Source organism: Gallinula chloropus, assembly GCF_964237585.1.
Source record: "Gallinula chloropus genome assembly, chromosome: 28".
Lineage (NCBI taxonomy): Eukaryota > Metazoa > Chordata > Aves > Gruiformes > Rallidae > Gallinula > Gallinula chloropus.
Genome location: NC_140113.1, coordinates 4,744,678 through 4,767,014, shown reverse-complemented (window position 1 = coordinate 4,767,014; position 22,337 = coordinate 4,744,678). Strand labels below are relative to the sequence as shown.

The 22,337-nt window shown below is 40.4% G+C and overlaps 1 protein-coding gene across 1 annotated transcript in view; it reads right to left on the bottom strand.

Moving 5' to 3' along the window:
• Positions 1 to 9,712: 9,712 nt before the first annotated feature.
• Positions 9,713 to 22,337, bottom strand: part of EPS15L1 (epidermal growth factor receptor pathway substrate 15 like 1) — a gene marked incomplete at its 5' end in the record, with an annotated part of 36,853 nt that continues 24,228 nt past the window's right edge. Inside the window, 2 exons of the mRNA XM_084276387.1 lie at positions 9,713 to 10,004; positions 14,523 to 14,728. Coding sequence (XP_084132513.1) covers positions 9,858 to 10,004; positions 14,523 to 14,728 — 353 coding nt within the window. The 3' untranslated portion in view covers positions 9,713 to 9,857. The remainder of the gene's footprint in view (positions 10,005 to 14,522; positions 14,729 to 22,337) is intronic.

Sequence of the window (22,337 nt, the reverse complement as noted above, 5' to 3'; positions counted from 1 at the left end):
CCACTTTTGTGTCCTCCCCAAATGACAAGCTTTAGCAGCACAAAGCGTGAGCAGTGCCTGCACGCAGAGAGATGTTACATTGCACTCACCCACCCTTAAAAACCCACTGGTGCTGCTCCTCACTAGCACCCACAGCAACAACATGGGTGCTCCTCCTCCAGTGCCTCTGCACGAGGACGGCCAAGCGTCCCTTTGCCCCAGCCTAGCTGTAACCTCTGCCACCTCTGCTCCTGTTCACCAGAAGGTCTCCAGATAAGATGCTTGTTATCTGCATGATACCGTGTTACCAAACAGCTCTCCAATCATGATGGACGGCGGGGACGTGCTCTGCTCTGCATCGCTCCCTGTGTGAGGATAAGCAAGTTGTGTCCTCTGGGCTTTTAGATCTGTTGTGACTCAAGTGACAACAGGGCAAAGCCATCCTCATACAGAAATACTAAAAACCCCATAGAAGAGGATACAAAAACAGGCCTCTCAAGGTAGGGAGGAAGAGAGGGGGGCACAAGGCACTAATAAAAACTCCTGACCAGCTTGAATTGTCTCAGGGCGGACATGTACGATAATTTCTGTGTGGTCTCTACCGGAAACTGCCGGCTCTAGAATCTCAAGATCATCTTGTGCTATAAAGAAAGAAAGAGATGCTGATCTCATTCTTCTCACAATCTATTATGAGTAATGGCAATTCTTTTTTTTTTGGTTTTTTTTTTTAAATTTAATTGCCCTAAATTAGCACATCCACTATGTCAGTGTGATCCCACCAGTGTGACCTACCAAGCCTCCCCTGGCCAGCAGGAAATCACTAACCCTCTGCAACCACTTCTAATAATAGACCATCAGGTCATCATCTCTTAAGTAATTTTTGTTCTAATTAACCTGACAGAACTCCTGGTGCCTCCCAGGGAGCGTGCAGCAAAGACCTGCCCTTTCCATCTGCAGCTAGGGAAGGGGAAAAAAAAAAAAAAAGAAGTAGTTAAACCTGATAGGAGGAAATGTAGAGTCCGTTGTAAACAAGATTTTCACACATGCTCTTATAAGATACCACAGTGATGGGCTCACTACACTTGCAAGATAGATTGCCAGATTAGATAGAGCACGTTAAGTACAGAAACGAGTAAATCCTGCGCAATGTTCCTAGTGAAAGTTTCAGCAAATATTTCTGAACTCAAGACTCCATCCAGAGGAGTTACTGTTTCAAGTCAGTTAATTCCCCTCCAGGTTTCAGGCTGCTGCGTCTCGCTGGGCTGAAAACCGTTTTTCTGTCACCTGGCGTCTTCAGAAGAGTCAGTTAGTGCTGTACTGCCTGGGAACTCGCCCTCAGAAAACACCCTAACGCAGAGGCTGTTGCTGCTGAAACAGCACCAAGAACAGCCCTGCGTCCTGCCACCTCCAGGGGCTGTTGTGATCGCTCCTCTGCCTTCCAGCTCTCGAGGGAGACGCAGCACCCTCCAAAGCAGCACAGCACCACATCAGCACCCTCCAAAGCAGCACAGCACCACATCAACACCCTCCAAAGCAGCCCCAGCACCACATCAGCACCCTCCAATGCAGCCCCAGCACCACATCAGCACCCTGAGAGCAGGTGGTCAGGGTGCTTTCCAAGTGATTTTCTCAGCCCTGAAGTAGAAGGTTGGACTAGAAACATGCCCTCCTCCCTGGCTTTTCTGGAAGTTCATGTTAGATTTGTGGTTTCACTGCTGATGGCAGCTGCAGGAGCTGAAGATTTACTGTTGGCCATAGCTCACCTCGTGCAGGGATGGGGCGTTTCAGCCCCCATGAATCCATTGGCTACTCGCAGCCGTTTACAAACTGCCTGAAAACGTCGACTCCCTCTAAGCTTTGGTCCTCCAGCTACAAGCAGTGCAAAAAAAGAGTTTGTCCATTTTTCAAATTACAGGATTGTGTGGTCCTGTGGTTTTCTGCCATAGAAGTTCTGTGGTTTCTAAAGCTATTTTGTGCACCTACAACACAGAGTGGCTGTTAGGCTTTTCTTAAAATTGAGCTTTCGAAGCCAGAATCCCCAGCTCTAGCAATTTCTCTTGCTATATTTAAATAAAATAACTACAACAAAATCATGTAGCCATCGCTATGGTAACCAGCAGTGTTGGGGGGAAACATAAAGAAGAGAATTCAATCCAAATCCCATGTAATTTAATAGGGCAAAAGCTGCTCCCCCAGCTAACATCTGAACGTGCTTGGTGGCATCTACAAACCTTGAAATCCATGCGTGTCCTTGAAGCAGCTGCTCTTAACTGGGTCTGTCACAGGTCCCACCTGCCCAGGACTCATCCTGCGTGCCAAGAGGGGAGCGGTTACGGCTCCTTGGGGTGCTCTGTTCCCTCTCTGCCACGTCTGAAGTCCCAGGCTTGGGCACACCTCCACTCAGAAGCACCTTTCCCATCGATTTGGAAGAGAAGGAACGGATTTACAAGCCAAACACCAGTAACTTAAAGCATGCCCTACACAATTCACAGGCCCCAGAGGTAACTGGCTCAGCTTATCAATTCCCAGAGAATCCTCAGAGCTCTGTACTGTTTGATCCCAGACAACCCAATTCCCCATCACAGAGATTGGGAACAGCCTCTGCTCTGAAATAGGACTTTAAATTTTAAAAGCACAGAGGAGGCAAGGATTTATCCTAAACTTGTTAGGCAGAACGTATGTTTGATTTAATCTTTTGAGGTCTGACTTTTCAGCCACAAATATTTGATCTTACAGTATTTTATGTAGACACACAAAAAATGAGTCATATGCACTGCTTTATAGAATGATGTGTTAGCTGTATGAACAGCACCTTTCCAGGCACAAGGAGTGCAGGAGCAACAGTTTTATTTTACTCTGTAACCATAGTTAATTACCTGCTTCAATTACAATTCCTTTTAGCAAATCTAAAGTCCTCTGCCTTTGTGGCAGGCATTAATTCAGCACCATAGAAGTGCAGATGAACTTACCTGTTATGGGTTTGTAATTAGATACAGTATCCCTTTAAGTCACTTTGACTTTGGTTTCTTGCCCTTCTCACAGCTCAGAGCATTCCTGGAGTTCTGACCTATCATTATGTCATCAGGAAACATCTGGAATATCACACTGGACATCCCCCCCCAACAGTTAATATATTAGGCGAGAAGCTACTGAGCCTGAGGCTTAAACACAACCCAAAACACACACAGAGACTCCTCAAATCCCAACAGCCACTTTGGTTTTTATGGCCTGGGGACGATGACAGCATAAGGGGGGTTTGATATATTAATATTTTATATCACAAGCACTTGCATGACAAGGGATAGAGGATGATGGAGGGTGCCTGGGTGCTCACCCTGAGGGTGCAGGGGGTGGGCAGAGAGCACATGGGGCTTTGTCCTTCTGTCCAGTTCCCTTCTGAAACGCCATGACCAAAGGCAGTTGGGGGAAGTTAAAGGACAGAAATGTGTTATATTTGCAGCCAGCAAAGAGCACCATGAGACATTATCAACAGGGACGGCTACAGCATTTAGGAGAGACGCTGTACCAGCACTAATCAAGAGTTTTAATTGCAGTCATTACGTTAAAAAACGCTAAGCAGACAGGAGGTAAAAGATCTCCAGAGTGACTAAACTGATAGTCATGTAGAGCAGACAGGAGATTCAGCAATTTTCTCCTGGCAGCACCTTCCTGAGAGAAATATGACTGCAATTTGAGCAGTAGGGATGGAGGCAAAGGCTCTGAGAGCTCAGCCTTTCACAGCACAAGCTGGTCCTGGGTGGAATTTAGGTACGGTCAACAAATGCTACATTTAACAGCTGAGCTCGTAGCTTAGAGTTCCTTTGTGTTTGACTTTGGACTTCAAGTGTTCCTCCTCACACAGGATGCTTTCCTTCCCTTCCCAGTGAAGAGCCTCTTGGCCACTATGCGATGCCTGGTCTATCATCAGACGTCAGAAAGAGGAGTGGAAGCAAAACACGAAGCTTTTGTAAGGCAAGAGGAGCATCACCTGCCCAGAGAACGTGGGTAGGAAGTTGTGCCACACCACAGTCAAATCCTGGCTTCAAAACATCAACGTGCTCCAAAACATTCAAGAGAAACCTGTCTTGGCAACCTGTTGCTGACCATGCCAATGTGTGCAGAAGCAGAGTAAATAAAACAGATGGGAGAATAATGAGTCAACGTGAATAATGCCGAATAGTCCGATAGTGAGGTGTGTTTTTCCACCCAAGCAGAAAGGGTTTGTCTCTGGTGATCTCTCTAACCCCTCCCAGTATAAATTGCCTGGATGTTTAGCATTGCGGCACACAAATTGTTTTGGAAAGGGTGCGGCGTTGGATATTCTGACTGGTCTGGACAGACCAAATGTGGCTGGGACACGGAAGAGGGGGAAGGACAGAAGGGAAAACAGAGCAGGGAGCACGCCAGCCAGAAGAAAAAAGAACATGTCTCAACACAGAGCATCCAGTTGTGCACAGGAAGATTCACAAACTCCACACAAAAGCTTGTGAGATTTTGTGGACCAAAAAAAAAAAAAAAAACAAAAACGTAAAGAAAGATTGCTGAAGTCTCAGAGCTCCAAAAAGTAACTTTTCATTTATTATATTAAACAATAACATTTCTCTTATTATATTAAACAATAAACATGAGATGGGTTAAAATTAAAATACCTTTCAATTTGTTATGATATTTGAAAGATAAATATAGCTACAATAATGTACATATTTGGAGATATTAGTGAAATTTAGGTCAACATTGCAGTTTCCACTTTGTGTTTCCACCTTTTTTTAGGTCAGACTAAAGAATGTCATATTAAAAGGGACACTAGAAGAGCACGCTCTAATTGTAACAGCAGAAGGAACCACGATCACCAGTTTTTCTTTTGAAGTGAAGCTTAAGGGGAAAGTTGGAAAAATGAAAATCCCATTTTATAACAAATTAGCCTTTATTTATAAAACTTTCAAGTAAAAAGAGCGGTATATCAACTGATAAAACAGGGGTGTCAATGAATAATAGTTAACATATTTGCTCTAAAAATAAATCTTCTATGATTCCACCATACTCCAAGCAAAATTCCTCTCTAAAGAAAAGATGTTTGTCGTGAAGTCGAGAGAGATGCAACAGCTGACACACACCAAACCTTAGCTGTCCCACTGGTGTAGGAAGGTGTATGAACGAGATGTTTATTAGCACAGACCAAAGAGTTTCAACTCTAATGAGGACTAAACAGAAATGAGATTCCTGAGAGGGAAGAATAAAACGCAGGAGGGGGGGAGAAATCAAACCCTTACACAACAGAAAGCAACAGTTCTTCTTGGACCAAAATTCTTTGGGCCTCAGTTCTACAGAATAAATACTCTTCTCAATGGAGAAACACTAAGGAAGAAATAGTAACCCCAAAAGGATTATAAGAAGAATCCAAGAAAAGTGCATTCTCTTTGAGCGTGAAGATGACAAACTAATTTCTACAGAATTTCTGACCACATATTTCAGAGTCAGGAATTAAAAAAGGAAAAAATAAAAGAGAAAAAAAAAAGTAACACAAGCAGACACAGCTTGGAATTTCCGACACGTTGAGAGCACATTACATGGAACAAAATACAGTAAGGACTGACAGTCCTCACAGGGCAGAGATTTCATAAGGAAAAATTTGCCAATATAAAAATATTTCATACAGCATTATTGTAGCAGCACTGCTTTTACGAGCATCTGTTTTTATTGCAGAATGACTGGTATGTTTTACAACAAGCCTATTTGAATCTAACTCAGGGAAAGCACTCGAGGCGAATGTGAACACACTGGTCTATAAAGGATAATGTGGGTAATTCAATACCTGTGTCCTACATGCAGGGTTTGCATGTGGAGGTTCAACGTGAGTAATTGTCCGTCTTTCCTGTTTTAACTGTCGTGCCTCGGCGCTGGGTGCAATCCACAGGTTTCCATGAGTCATTCCAGCAGTGACGATGCTCTGTGTAAAACACACGTGTTGCCACTATAAAAGCCTCCTCAACTCTTTGCGATTGCTCAACGCACCACAGAGTCTAATAATTTACCCAGTGTAGAAAGTAGAATCACCTCCATTCTTCCCTCCAAGCCAAGAATGCAACGGGATAGGCATTCCTCCTGAAGGAACAGCTTAGGTGGAAAGGGAGGAAAAACAGAGCTGAAATCCAGATGACAATTATGTGCAACCTATAGAACTGGAATGAAGCAAGAAAAACATGTTTTCCACCTTTAGTGTGTGACTCTCTGGGAGGGGTGTGTGTATGGGAATAGCTCTTAAAAATATATATATATTAAAAAAGGGGAAAAGAAGTGAAACTATAAGCAAATGTAGGGGAAAAATCATTGCCTCTGCCTAGAGAAAAAAAGCAACGATGACATGCCCATCCCATGCAGAAAATCAGAAATTGAGCCTGCACTTCAAAAAGACACTTTAAAATCCTCCAAAGAATGTGAAATGGCACGGAGTGCAGATGATACCTACTCTCTGCCAGGTCTCTCTCTCTCTCTGTCACGCTTGGCACAGCTAGCACACAGAATTGTTCATGCCAATGAAAGTCATCTTGAAACAAATTTATTCAAGGAGTCATTTCTCCTTTCTGTCTTTTTTTCTTTCACCAGAACTCTGAAATTCTACGAGCCGTGATCTAACCTGCACTTCTGTAAAAGCTCTGTTCCTGCATCCATCTGTTAGAGAATACATACATACACACAAGCGTTAATATATAGAATATATATGCATATTCTACATATTCATTGTATATACACATTTTTATATACAGCACAAGTAACTATATACTAGACGTAGCATGTGGACATATATAGTATATACACACACTATTATTACATTATACAATACGCTCTATATATATACACACATAGACACAAATAATATGGATCTCAATGTACATCGTATATGCATTGTGTATACTCACATTTTATATATCTTGCATTGTACATATTTTCTCTGCCCAAATTAAAGCCTATTTGTGCTTTAAATTTCATTGTTCTGGAGGAAGAAGATCAACATCTTGCCATAAAACTTCTGTCTCTGAAGAACAAGTCATGGGTATTATACAAACCGCTGAGGTACAAGCGCAAGGGAAGAACGAGGGTAATTTTCCTGTCTATAGGGAAAGCTGGATTTAAATACAACTGGGAGAAATCACAGCTATGTTTTCTTCTAGTGCAGCAGCTAAATTGTAACTCGAGTATTTAGTAAACCTAAGGTTACTACTCCTACGACACTGCGCACAGAGGATGCTCTGTCCCTGCTCATTGATCTTCTGTCAGTGTCCAAGCAAATATGAAGAATGAGTCAATGAGAGGAAAATGAGTAATTAGCTCTAATGCTGTGTGGAATGCTAGATTAATTCACAGTTCTGGCTTCCTGCTGAGCACCTTGCAAACACCGACTTGTTGCCTTAGAAGCTTTGTAAATTGCAGTGTTTTAGAGCACTGACAAAGTAGCAGAAAGTCTCGTTACGGTACATAACTCAGAACATGAATCAAGCTGTTTAGCTCCTCCACCCCGTCCCGCTGGAGTGACATCATCCAAGCAGCAGGCCAAGAGTGGGTTTCCTTTTGAAAATGGCACTACATATGAACAGGGGTTTAGTGTAGCAGAAGAGACATCACAAATGCTCAGGCCCAAATGAGAAGGAGAATCTTACACATGGATACAATTTGTTTAACTTCACTGAGAATCATCCAGCCATTCAATAGGGAAAATTGCTTTTTCAGAGCAAAAGTTTTCTCTCAAGTTAGCCATAGAGACACCCAAAGTTGCCTTCAGAGGCTTCAAGTCCTGTACACCAACAGAAGAGTGAATTTATCAACATTTTAGTATGTTTGATCATTTAATCTAACATATTTTTGAGAAAAATTACCATAATTGGAAGCGATTTCAAATCTAACCCTGTAAAATTATCAGTGTCACCACTTGCATTCACAAGGAGTCATTAAACAATGGCATTAGAGATCGTTACATGGTTGTTCTTGGTACTAAATCCATCTTCTCCCCTTCTGAGGGGAATTCAAGATTCACATTATTTGTAGTAGAGAGGCCACAGAGCACACACACAGTGTGACACCTACACCTGCACGCTGACATGTGGGGTTTGGGTTTGCTGTACGTAGTGCTGCCTGCGTACATGGGTGGATGTGCCTGTATGTACACACACAGACACACACTCACCCACGTACCTACTCACAGAAACCAACAAGTGACACATCTCAGAGGTGAAAACTGTTACGATGAGGAAAACCATCCCATCTGATTCTTATCTCTGCGTAAGGAAAGCATCCAGAGTAAGGCAATCACAACAGACTGGGGAAGGACTGGTTTCATTCAGTGAACAGGCACTGTCGTTGTGTTATGAAAAGTAAAGAGAAGGAAGCAAGGACATAAACATATGAATGCATTAGAGATGATGGAGGAATACCACATTAAAAAAACAGAGAGAAAATGGTGTGAAATAAGGGCTGTGTCAGTTAAAACACAGCGTGTTACCTACAGAACCAAGGACAGGAAAGCAGGCAGACATTAAGGATGTTCCAGAAACTCTGTGCTAGGTGCCTACTCTATTCAGACAATATAAGACAAGGCAAAGACAACTGAAGTTTTAGAATTCCTGCAATCAGAAAAGGCATTTTTAGTAAGCAAATAATTCACAGACTTTTCATACCAACTTATTTTATATATGACATGTAAAACACATCCTGTGGTATCTATAGCAGGTGAAAGTACCAAGTTCCACATGTACATATAACATCTGCTCCCACTGGGACTCCCTGCTGCAAGCCATGTTCCAGAGCCAATCCAGTCTACCAGCACTCCCAAAACTTACACACCAACGTGGATTTGGCAAATAAAATCTGGTTCCACTTGGCCTTATTTCAACAGAATCAGGTTTGAGATGCAACCCCATAAGACAAGACAGGTGGAATTAAAGAGACAGAGGTAAAGACTGTCTCACACAGTTGACTGGGTAACACAAACGATATTGTCCATGCTCTGGTGGCTGGAGCAAAAGAGGGTAAAAGGAGTTGGAGGGATGAACACTGCTCAAGCTTAGGGAGCTTTCCAGGGCTCAGGAAGCTTTCCATCACTCGATTCTGCACAAAAGCTCAATCAGATTTGTATCACAATCCTGCTTCTGAGATGAATCTTCCGGTAAAATTTTGCTTTAATCACCAATTTTTTTTGTCTGATTTACTGCAATTGAATTAACTCCCTCTTTCCCAACACCACAGGCAATTGTTAAACCTCAATGCAAACAAATGTTTAAATTAGAACTTCTTCAGATTTGTAGGATTTTCTACAGTTTGCTGTCATATATAAATTGCCAGGCTCTTTTGTAAAAGCCATATCTCCTGGATAAAAAGGGACCATCTAATAATGAATTTATGCTGAAGACCTTGACATAGATGATGCAGATGAGATACAATGAATTATTAAATAAACGTAAGAAGTGAAAGCTAATTCTAGAAATATTCTCTTTTTATGATCTTTTCTTTGAAATTCATACTGCAGCCTCAAAAAACCCCAATGGAATTCAGGTCATAAAAAGCCAGATTCACGAGTTGCCATTTGCTATATGCAACATTGTCCTCCAGATAAAGAAACTTGGCTTTCAGCATCTTAGGATCACACATTAAATTTCTTACAAGCAGTAAATTTTATCTAGAACATATAATACAGCTTATACAGTGTTTCCTGCATATTATGAGCTTGAAAAGCCACACAGAGCCCAGTTTGATGTGACCAGCCAGTCCTGCTTAGAGTTGAAGGTGACTAAAATTATTTTCACAACATGAACCAGGAAGTTAGTATTTTTTATAAAAGCCACGTTTAAAGGTTTCACTCGGACAGGGTGGAGCCAAAGAACCTCTGCTTAAGAGTTTGGCATATCCGCCTTACTGAGCGCAATAGCCAGCTCAAGGTCTTCTTGCTCTTGTCTCCGCAATCGAGCTAGTCTTTCTTGCTCTGCTTTTTCACTCTCACGCTTTGCCCATGCCAGCTGCTGCTCTTCATTTCCAAACTAAAAAATGAAAATGGAAAAGAAATTAATACATTTACCAAAAAGCCAGAAGAAACGATGTGAAAAATACAACGAATCATACTCATTAAACATATGAATCGAGGATAGAAAGCTGTCTTAGTTCTGGATTAAGATAAAAATTCACTCACTGATTTCCTCACTTCATCCTTTAATTTATTTCCTTATTTTCTTCCTCCTCCCACCAGGAAACTAACCCATCTGGGCTGCACGTCCCTGCATCCATGTCTCAGTTTTGTATGAAAATAGCCAGAGGACTGGAGCCAAACAAAAACTCCACAAACACAAAAAAAGCAAGTTAGTGGTTTGGGAGCATAGCAACCTACATCCATTTTTAAGAATAGTAAATAGCTGGTAAAGACCAAGAGTTATTTACTCTTGTGCAACTCCATCGCAGAGTTTTCTTGTAGCGCTCCCTGCTAAGGGTGAGGGGTTTAATAATGACTCTGGAGACTGGGGATTCGTGGGAAGTTCCATCATCAAATCAAAAGTTACAAAAGGCACTTCTGTTACTGTACATAAAAATACATGCAGCTCTTCCAGTAAGAAATAACGTAAGAGAATCCAATTGACTTCAGCAGAAAACACTATGGAAACATAACACATTATAGCATTCAGCTTCTAAGCCTGTTCAAGCTTCCCAAAACACACTGAAGCACACTGCAGCAAAACTGTTCCAAAATCATAGCCCAGTATTTACCATTGAAGTATGTGGAAGTTTTGCACAAAGCACTGAGATATGTTATTGAAATCCTAACAATTTAAACCTAAAATATAATCCATTCCTGTTTAATTTTAGCATTGCTGAAGAGGACGATGTTAACAGCAGCTTTCCACAGCTGCATGCAAATGTTCCCATTGTATCCCGCTTCCAGAACTTGCTTCGTCCTCTCTTTTTTTGAACGTTCAGGAAAACATATTATTTGTGGGTTTTTTGGGGAAGAGATAACTGCAAGGAATTTACAGCTTCAGTTTCAGCTCAATGGATACTGTGGTCCACAACTGAACACAGCTAAATAAGCTGTCGTACTAGGTGATGCGGCTGCACCTTCCCAGACAAGCTTGAGATACGGGACTGAGTATTAAATGCATCTCTAGGTGCCAGAGCTGTGCCTGGCTGTCCCCACGATGCCTCTAGAATTCATAGGTTTTGTCTATTTGAATTGCTTTCAACCCAGGTCCAATTCTCACATAGTCATAACTTAACTAATTCTGTATTATGTGCTTCTGGATGATCACACTTCCTCATTTCATGTCTCTCAATATGATTTTTCAGGTGATCTGATGTTAAAAAAAAAAAAAAGGAGTATTTTAAAATTACTTTTCTTCAAACAATACCTCTGCTTTCATTGCTGGCAAAATTTACATGAGGATCTTTGCATTCAGTGTCATTGAAATACAGTAGAAGCACCACAATCCTGATGCTATTTTACTTTTAAAACAAAGAAAACCTATCATCATTATTCATCTAGCTAACGCCAGCTGACAGGTAAGATTTAAAAGCTCACTGAGATTTTAAACAGATCATTTTTTTCCCCCAAGATACAGTAAAGATGGGTTCAAATGGAAGTAGGACTTCTCCACTTGCTCCGAGAATTTAAAAGATCACATAGCTGGGATGGAGAATTAACAGCTTCAGAAATGAAATAAGCTTTGGTCAAACCCTCTGAGGCATCTTTTTTTTTTTTTTACTTTTAAATGTTGATAAGGCTTTTTACTTGTATGGCTCACATCTTAGGATAAGTCTTCCAAAGCTTATAAAGTCCCAATCATGACTTGTTTAATGCTGTAGACAAATTAATGTTTCTGTGGTTAAAAGCACTGAGTAAAACATTAAAAAGGAGAAAAACTGGCAAGTGCTTCATTGGGAAGGGATCCAGATGGGCCTCCTTAGAAATGGTTAGCATGCAGAAAATCTTCAGGAATATAATTCTGACCATTAGACAGTGAATTAAACCAGAGTTCATCAACACCACTTGCACAGATTGCCTATAAAAAGGTAACGTAATGAATCACAAGTCATTTAAACACAGTAACTTTGGCTTTTGGTACATGTCCAGGTTTCAGGAAGCCTGTAAATACGTATCACATCTCTGTCATTTCATTAAATACCAGGGTTTTTTCCCTTTTTCAGAAGCAGAGTTAGACCCAAGGCATAAATGAGGAAAACAGCAGAGTGCAGTGAATGAATCAGATCACAGAAAGCTATGCTGACTCGTGTTTACTGAGTTACCAGTTTATATTAAGAGGGGAAAAAAATTAGTTCAATGTGCTCTGTTTCCTGGAAATTTAAATGCTTTCTTTTAGTGGAAAGATTGCTTTTCTTGTTGTTCTGCAAACTGAAACTGGAACCTAGAAATACCTGAAATATGAGCTGCCCAAAGACTTCACTTTGTTCCAAAGAGCCATGTTTAATGCCAGGGGAAAAGCTAAGAATGGAATGAGAATATACTCCATCTCTGGGAGTATAAATTTGCCAGCATCTCAAAAAAAAAAAATCACCAAATTTTCTGGAGAGCTAGTGAAATCCAGTGAATGCCCTTATGCTATTTCTTTGCAACAATAATAATTTCAATTAAAAATTAGGTTATTCCACAATTCAAGCCTATGCTTCTGTTCTCAGATTCCAGGGACTCAAAGTGCATGTCAAAAAACCTTCAGTACAGTAAAATTGCTTTTCATTTCCATTCCAAACAGTTTCCCAAACATCAGGCAAAGACAAGCACAATGTTCTTGCTGATTACAAGGCAACTAGTACACTTAAAGACTTCATTCAGAAGGATTAGGGATTATCAAGTGTAGCAACATAATGGTGGCAAAGGCAAGCAAAACACCCCCATACCATCAAACTGAAAAGAGCAGGGATCAACATCTCTCTCTTTTCAGTAAAATTTGATTAATACTTTTTCTTACAGCAGTAGAAAGCAATTCACAAAACCAATTAAAAATTCATTTAACTGGATGAAGTGCCACTTAACAGGTAATTACAAGTGGCTACTGCTCAACATCCTACTATTTCCTCTTTTTCTAAAGATAATCTTGTCTCCTGAAAACCTGATGGCACAGCAAATTTAACATTAAAGCATCCACTGGGATGGTGGGTGGGGGATCAGGGACTTTGGTTGATCATTTGGTATAACCACTCAGTGTAAGCCACGCTTCCAATTTAAGAAGTGAGGTCTGTAAGAAAGACGACAGTAGCTGGTAACAGTCACTCCGTTCCATTAGCTGTCTTTCATTCAAGGAAGAAATTAAGTGTTCAAGAAAATTTCAGATAAAGCAAGTTTTACGTCTTATTTTTATTAAGAATGTCACCATTTTGTATACAATCACAGGGTTTGACTGTGCAAATTCAACAGGCTAGTACTAACTGTGGTAAAGCATACATAGTATCTTGAACTTTGACATCTTCAGTATTGGAAATAAATTAAAGCACTGAGGCCAGCTAAAAGTCTGCACAGATGACCTCAACTAACAACAGCAAATAGGAAAGCAATACACATTTACTATTAACTAATAACTGGGGGGGGAACCATTAAAAAAGCAACCTGAAATACTTCAAGACTGCCACTTGATGAACACAGAACGGTGTCCATCAAAGTAACAGATCAAGTTGGCAATTTTACTGCATGGCAATGGGACAGAACAAAAACACATGAAAGGAGGAAGAAGCCTGAGACTGGGGATGGAACAGATTTCTATCTACTCGTGGAAGCACTAAGAACCACACAACTACTACATTTACAATGACTTCCAAGGCAATAATGTACCTGCCAGTGCTAAAAACAAAGCCAGGCATTTGGAAACCCTGGCATTTATTAATGAGCGGGTACTGGGCTTTGCTTTCAAACCTTCTGATGCTGTCTTTTGGAGGGCAGTGTGGCTGTTTCTACAAAAACAATCTTATTTTCTTTGTCTTTTCCACAAAATCAGTAATTGGAACAAAATTCAACAGCTAAATTCTCAATCCATGTCTCGTATATGTATCTTTATGACCACATTCCATCGTACACAGCAAACATTGCCAGACCTTTTTTTTTCCCCCACAAGCAATTACAAATACTTTATGGAATCTTTCCCTTTAAGTATTTGCTTCTCAAGATATGGTAAAATTGCTATAGAAATGTTTTCAACAATTGTTTGTGAATCTTTACATCATTGGCTCCAAAAAAAAGAAAAGTAATCAGTTTACAAAACAGCCTCCATGCAACAAAAACAATACAGATTCTGCTACAAAGAATTGGTGAGTAAAGGCACACTGTACTAAAATAATTTAAATGCAAGTAAACCCTTTGAAATTTAGTATGAAACTTCTTTTTTTTTATTGAAATAATGCCTTTTTATTACAGAAATATTAATACAAAAACAATGAGGACAGCATGAAGGTACTAAAGAGACAGAAGCCAGTGAACAGTAGGTTTGCAGTTAAAACAAAAACCCAAGAGATTGCTGCAAGCAGAGCAGAAAGTGGTTTGCTCAGAGACAATGAACTTAACTTACAGAGCTGAAGTCTGCAAACCCCAAGGAAGAGTCTTTAGAAGTTTTACTTGAAGAGGAGGGAGCAAATGGATCTTTTCCACTAAATGGGTCCCCAAACCCCTTTTTACTTTGAAAGGGGTCACTGCTGTCAGCCCCGAATGGCTGGAATGGATCATGGGGCTTGGGAAAATCTGAAGACCCAAGGTGGCTTACAGGAGTACTTTTACCTGGAAAGTTTAGGAAAAAAAACAAAAACAAAAAACAAAAGGAGAAAGAGAAGTTACTTACCACGGACAACGCAAAGCCCTTCAATAGGAAACTGTGCTGACACTTTAGCATCATCCATTCTTCCTGGCGTGGTTTAAAATTTAACCAAATATAATGGCATTCATTTCTTAATGCAAATCCTCTCAAACAGTTGTTTTATGTAAACGGATTTATCATCTTACTTATACATACTGCAGTATTAATACCATCAAGATTTTCAATTATAAAACCCAATATAAAGACATTTGATCAGAAGAATTTGAGAAGTATAACTTAGTTCATTTTCCAGGATTAGAATATTTCAAGGTTAAGTGTGGGATTATAGAAAAGTCAAAATACTCAAGTACACGTGTATCACTAAAATAAATGATCAAATTAAATATTAACTTATCTGAGCCTTTACAGAATGCATGCATTCTGCATTTTTTTTCCTGGAACAAGTTTATCCTTCTACCACCACATGTACAAGGGAAAAGAGACTGATTAAGGAATCACCTTGATCTGAGGTGCTTTGCTCTGCAACCCACCTTTTGTAGGTGACTGCTTGTTCTTATATTCCACCCCAGTAACACATAAAGTCACAGGAATATTGAGCATGCTTGTAAATAATGGATGTCTTTATATGTTGCATTTGGAAGCTCAATGGTTAATTTTCAATCCCCCTCCAAAAAGCTCTGTTTTGTTAGGTCAGTAACTAAACAGATAAATGTAATTTGTTTTCTCTCTTAAAGAAATTACTGCTGTTGACAGGTACAGAGTCTAGTCTCCAGGGAAAATACTCCTTGGATGAACAATCCTGATCATAATGTGTACCTGACTGATGATAAAGGAAAATCTAGAAACGTTTTTGAAAGAAACAGGTATTACAATTTCCTGCATAATAATCTGAATTACATATGTTATCTGCATTAATAAAGAGATCTTTCTTGATATGGCTCATTCTTTGAAATATAATGTAATAGGAATCTTATAATTCATTTGCACTGGCATACGCATACTCAAAAAGCACAGAGAAAGGGAGTTGAACCCTGAGTTTTCATGTACTTGGCATGTCCAAGACACAGCCTGGTACCTTTTAACAAGATACTTTGGTGGCTGCTCATGAACTTCATAAAATTTGCTCAAATCTCTGGAAATCCCTTTGTCACAGTGATCAGCAAACCTGCACTAATTAATTAACCTAACCAGCAGCCAGTCTTCACCAGCCGTTAAATCACAGCTCAGCCTCTCCTATCCCAGGGGCAGCCCAAAGTCCATCTTGCCTTTGCTCAGCCTGCCAGACATACAGCCCCGTGAGTCAAGGGCTCCACGCTGTGCTGGTGATACCTCCTTACTGATTGCACAGGGACCTATAGCCCTCAAACTCAGCCAGGCACAGATACACCCAGGACCTGAGGGAACCATGCAGACTCAGCTCGGTGTTACCATCATACTCAGATCTCAGATGCAATACAGGGACTGCTCACAAGGCACTGTGCTCCAGAGAACACACATAGCAAGAAAGCCCACAGCTGAACAAGCAGACAGAAAGAGGCATAGAAAACAAGACACATGCAGCAGGAGATACGAGATTTGTTTAGTCTTAAAGTGTATTCAAAGGAAACCCCATCACAGCCCTGGAGGCAAGTCTTCCACCAAGAACCAGGCTAACGGATTTAGATTTTACAGAAGAAGATTTAGATTAGACAATCTGAAACGTTTTTACAACTGCAGAACACCCAGGAGCACCCAGGGAACTTGTCTGTAAGGTCTGAGAAACGGTTTCTAGAAATGACACTGGTTTAGCTGCCTTGAAGCCTGAGGATAAATGAAGTCTCAAAGTTCACCCCCAGTACTCTCTTTCATGGTTCAGTACATGCTCCATCCTGGCTGATAGATGTGGTGAAGACTTACAGATCCCCATATTAGCAGCCACACGTGGGACAGGCTGATCAGACGTGATAGAAAGAATTGACAAAATATACAGGACATACCAGTGGTATTTGCTCACCCCACAAGCATGGCCACTCCTGCACCCCAGTTCCAAACTGCCTTTACTATCAGCAGAGGCTAAGTTTTCTTCTCTGAAACAGACCGTGGCACCAACATCCCCCTCATCAGCCTTTGGGAGTCCCCACCTTCAGTCACAGCTATGAGATGTTAGGGAACTAAGCAAAGCAACTCAGGGTTTTGTATGGAATTACCCAGATAAAAGAGCAACTTATCTTTGAGTATTTTAAATTACAAAGAGAATAATGCATCTGCAGTTCTAATTTAAAGTCCAGGCAAAACCTTTTATTACCTCCTGTCCTCTACTGCCAGTTACTAGCAAGCAAATCCTCCCCCACCAAGTATCTTCCCCCTACACTGCCCCTTCACCAATTGTGATTGAGAGGGGCAAAACAGACCCATTTCAAGCTTCCCTTTTCTTCAGTTAAATCTGTTGCCAAAACCACTTTGTGGAATTGGTGACTTAATACGAACACAAGGCTTGCAGCGTATTTGCTCAGCAAACCTGTTTTTTCTAGGTGGCCTGTTTAATGTTTTTGCACAAAGCCCTTAGTGGTTTCAGAAGGTACACAAAGATCATCGGGGTTTCTTCTGCTTCATCTTCACAACAGAACACAAAGAATAACTCTGCTGGAGAGGAAACGTCCCCAGGAGATACTGCTAACAAGACTGCAGATTTTCATTTTGCTTTGAGTGCTATTTTCCTCAGATAGTTTTTTCCTATTAAAGGGTAGGAAAGGGCTTTAATCCTGCCATTTTGAAGGAAAAGATGAAAGAGGGAAGCCCTTATAAAAATAGATTTAGTTTTTTGCAGACCAATGCCAATCCTGGCACTCAGGACTGAGTTCTCTTTCCGACACTTTGTACATTACTTATAGTTTATTTTATCCTGCCACACTCAGCAACTATGGTTTTGAGGCCTGGCAGAAGTTTGTTTGGTTCAGTTAAATGTTCAAGTGTAGTTGCTTTTTGGCCAGCAATTAGTAATAGTGACACCAGAGTTACCTCTCTCACATCTTTGCTGGCTTACACCAGATATAAGTCTCCCAGTGCAGTGAGCACATACTGAGCTACATGAAGGTTTCTGTGTTCAGTATTCAAGACTGGGGGTACAATATTTCTATAAATGCAAAGCAAAAAATACCCAAATCACAATTCAAGTGTCACCAGCTGAATTGAAGGACACTGGTAAAATCTTACCACTGCAAAACATGCTCTTAGTAGTAACTGAGATTGCATTAATCTTATTTACCAGAGATTAAAAATATACTACATTTTAACATGATGCTGCTCATGGTTTTTGAGGTACGGCACTAGGAACGCGCAGGCAAACAGTTGCAGCCCTAACTTACTTGATTTTTCTGCTAATAGTTTCAGGGGAAAAAAGTTTAGAAAAAAGCAAAACAGGTCCTATTCTGAAACCACAGCAGTTTCAGCAGTTACCCAAGTGGTGCACCTAAACCACACCGAGGACTGAACTTCAGCAAAAAGAGATGAACAAAATGGTTTACCACAGTAAATGCTGTTAACTTGTAGTGAACTCCACCCATACCAAACATTTATCTAATTTCATACCCCACCGCAAGCTTCTGGGTTGAGAACTATAGTTCAAGGCAAATATCATCTCCCTGGTAGGAGGCTACTGCAGAATTTGCCTTACTGAATTACAAGATATTGACAATGAGGCAACGGAGTTCAACATTTATAGTCTTCTCAATCCTCTAAGTTTCAACAATGGTCCTAACTTTCTGCTGAGAAGAATTATCTTACTGAATTAGGAGAAGCAGCAAGTTTTCATGTGTGTGAGGACTGGATTTTGCATGCTCACAGGCAAACAGGGCAGACTTGAGATGACAGGACTTTAAACTTTCACTAAACAAGCTCCCCTTTCCAGGAAACTCCTTTCTACAGTGAAAAATACACTTTAACAAGTCAGAAGTCAGTCACTGTGCCAGCTAGGACAGCGATAACTGGTGATAGCATGAGTCAGGTCCATACCAGAGATTATCTAATATCATCTTATTCAAGCCTGAGGAAGTGTTGCTCTAGAAAACCTTGTCGACAGTGCAGTATGTAAGGTGCCTCCCAAGCCCATCTTTCTCTTGGCACTTGACCAAATTTATGGATCATTCCTAATTTACTCAGCATGTTTTCCACCACGCTGGTAAATTATCCAGCTCTTCCACTGAGGGAGACTAAAACTTTAAGAACTGTGATCTTTAGGAACTTAATGAAAAAATTTACTGGTTTTTAAAACACACTTGAAGGCTAGTTAAATTAATACCAATCTTCTACAGAATATTACAAGGTATTTGTCCACAACAGGGGCTATCTGTGCACCGTATTTCAAACTCAGCTGTTTGGTGATAAGAGTTCTTTGCTCAAAAAAAATCACACCATATTATTTTAGTAGCAGAAGGAAGATTTTTTCCTATGCAAAAAGCCCTTGAAACTGCTTTTGCTTAATATTTGCAAAACTTGCAACCTGAGCTGGTTAGTCCCTAACTTCAAAAACCTCAGCTTAAGAGAAATATTCTGAAAGCTACAAACTTCTTGAAAGGTGAGGTTAGAGAATTCGTTGGGAGATTCAACAACCTGTTCTGATCAACCTCTCTCAACAATCGATACCGAAATATCTTGACTGTCAGAGAGCAGCATAAACAACAGAATCAAAGCGTGAATGGAATTTTTAGTTTGTGGCTGGGCAGGTGCTCCACCCATGAGTCATTTATCCTACACAACAAGGGATGCCTACATTCTAAGGCAACCGTCAGGTCTTCTAGAAGGCATGAGAAATAATAATAATTTAAAAAAAAAAGTAGTGTTCCAGGCAAAGTTTGAAACGGACTTGTTCACTCTCAGCTGCAGATGAGGGGGAAAATAATCTTAAAGGTAAACAGGCACCATGATGTTTGTGAATAACCTTGGGGACTCGAGCAGCTCTAAGGAAACAGGTGTGTGGTGCTGCTCAGAAAAACATCACACTCCTGTACTCCTGCGATCACGCAATGAATAAAGGACAGAACCTCTGTATTGTCCTCAAGACCAAATGATTTGAGCTCCTCAACTCAAAATATGCCCATGAAAATAAATGCAAGGGAATTATTTTTTAACTTTTTTTTAGATTAACACAGTTCTTTCTTTAGTTCCTATGACATCTATTATACCTAGCATGGTTTCTTTCTTTTTACCATTATTGTCACTAAATACAGAGTAAATTTCTATGCAAATTCATATACTAGGAACATTGCAGGTCAAAAAGAATGGCCACAAAACCGTGATGTGTTTAAACACTAAACTATTCCTACGTCATCATTTTCTTTCAAGAAACAAAATCAGTAAGTGCACACAACAAAGCATTCAGCCTTTGGTCTGCATGCTGTTACACTGAACAAGTAGAAGTCTTAATTCTCATCTAACAGACACTGAAGACAAACCATAGGCAAACAAACACTACTAAAAGCCCTTTATAAGTTCAACTCAAAACCTAGATCTCAGCTTTTTCCTCACTGAAAACTATCTATGTGAGGTCCCTGTGAACTGACAGTGTTCTGGTACTGCTTTGCAGATGAAAAATATTCTAAAATGGTAAAAACAGTCAAGCCATAAAATGCCTTTATGTTTAGAGAGGTGACACATATGAAAAAAGAACTCTATCACTGACTTAAAGGAGGAGGAAGCACCAAACACAAAGGAAGGCAGCAGCAGAGCAGGGCTGTACAAACATCGCCCGGCTGCAAGCTGCCTGCACTGCCCTTCTGATTCATGCAACACAGCACTGGCTCGCTGCATCATGCACAGTAGTAGCAGCAAGAGGTATCTAAAATGGTTCAAGGGGTGCAAAGACATCCCAGAGAATGAGTCTAGCTCAAAAGCTTCCAGTTAAGACCATCCTGGTCCAGGTAAGCCTGGACTACGTGTGCATACCTCATCTGGGTATCAGCTCACTAAAGCTCTGAAGTCAAACTGCTTTCAGGATGTTTTATTTCTGGAAATCCTTAATCACAAGCACTTGGAAGGCAAATCTATCTTTAACAGACCTTCCAAGGTCCAAGCACCACATGAACAGAATGGACAAGAGCTCTGTGAGCTGGCTGATGATTTTTCCTGTATTTCTAACCAACTTGGGGCTGACAAGAACCTTCTCCAGCAACTGTACTTGTGAGGAAAGGGCAAAGCACCCTCACCCAGAAAAGTGTTTCTGTAGATGAGGGAGCTAAAAGAGTTTTCAGATCAGCTCATCAAAATATTAAGATCCTGAAGATCTTCAAGCCCTGACCCCTTTTCATTTGTTTTAAGTCATCAACAGGTTGAGATTGAATCTCTCTTTATCTGCCAACTGTCAAGATGAACAAGTAGGACTCGATCAGTCAGGCATTGCTTAAATCAGGAGGGGCCTCTTCTGACTTCATTGGTGGGACAGCAAAATACATCTAGCAGCTTTGCAATCTGTGCTCTGGTAAAAATACCAAGCCCTAACTCTGTGGCATCGACAACCTAATTCCCATTATTTGGTAATAATTTCTAGCCACTCATTAAAACCTGTGCAAACCTTTGTGCTCACACTGAGGTCTGCTGAGGCTCCACACAAGCCAGGCATTTCAGGGATTAAAATCATACTTCTCAGTTCAAGGCTGGTTCATGCCCTGGTCTGTATACAAGACTTTTTTGCAATATTTTGACATTTCCAAACCACTACTAGTGATAAAAATGGCGTGAGAACAGATTCAAAGTCCCTAACTCAAAGACAGAGGTGTTAACCACTAACCTCTGAAATGCCAATTTAGAAATTTAGTTGCCATCCTACATCAGAGAGGTAAAGATTAAATGGATTAAAAAACCCAACAAAACAAAAACAAAGCTAAAGTTCTCCAACAAACTCTTTGTGCAGTCTGTGCAGAATAATAATGTCCCAATATAATTTACCTTAATGCCTGTATTTCAAATAACGGCTAAACAAACCCGCTGATTTCCCTCCTACATGGGATGAATTCACCAGGTGGTCCTTGGAATTCCAAGTTGCATGCTGTCTTTCTGCTGCTATTGATGTATTGGCATCCCAAAGAAAAACTGAATTTTTAAAGTGCATCAGCACTGGAGAAATTCACTATGAATTCGATACCTGCCCCACTTTTAGTCACTAACATACAAAATATTTCATATAAATGACAACATTTACACAGGCTAAAAAAACCCAAACTAGTGATAAACATATTTCATTTTATGAAATAATCACTGCAAGAAGAAAGCACACTGCAATTTCTTCCTGCGTTATTAGGACTTTTATATTCTTTCAAGGTTTAAAAGGTCAAAACCACTGTAAGTGAGCAATAAAAATTTAGAAGAGATTGAAGGTTACACACCGGTTAGTGGTGAAGGTTCTTCCACTAATATCACTGTTTAACAGTATTGTTATAACCGCAATGTGGAATGCATGGTGCTTCATTTAAAGGAAGTGGTAAGGGTGGGGCTGAAGGAGTAGGTCCCACGATCAAAGCACTAGAGCATTGAATTTTACTTACAACCCAATCACTGACACCCACACAGCAGCTTCCTGTACTTTAAAAAAAAAAAGAAAAA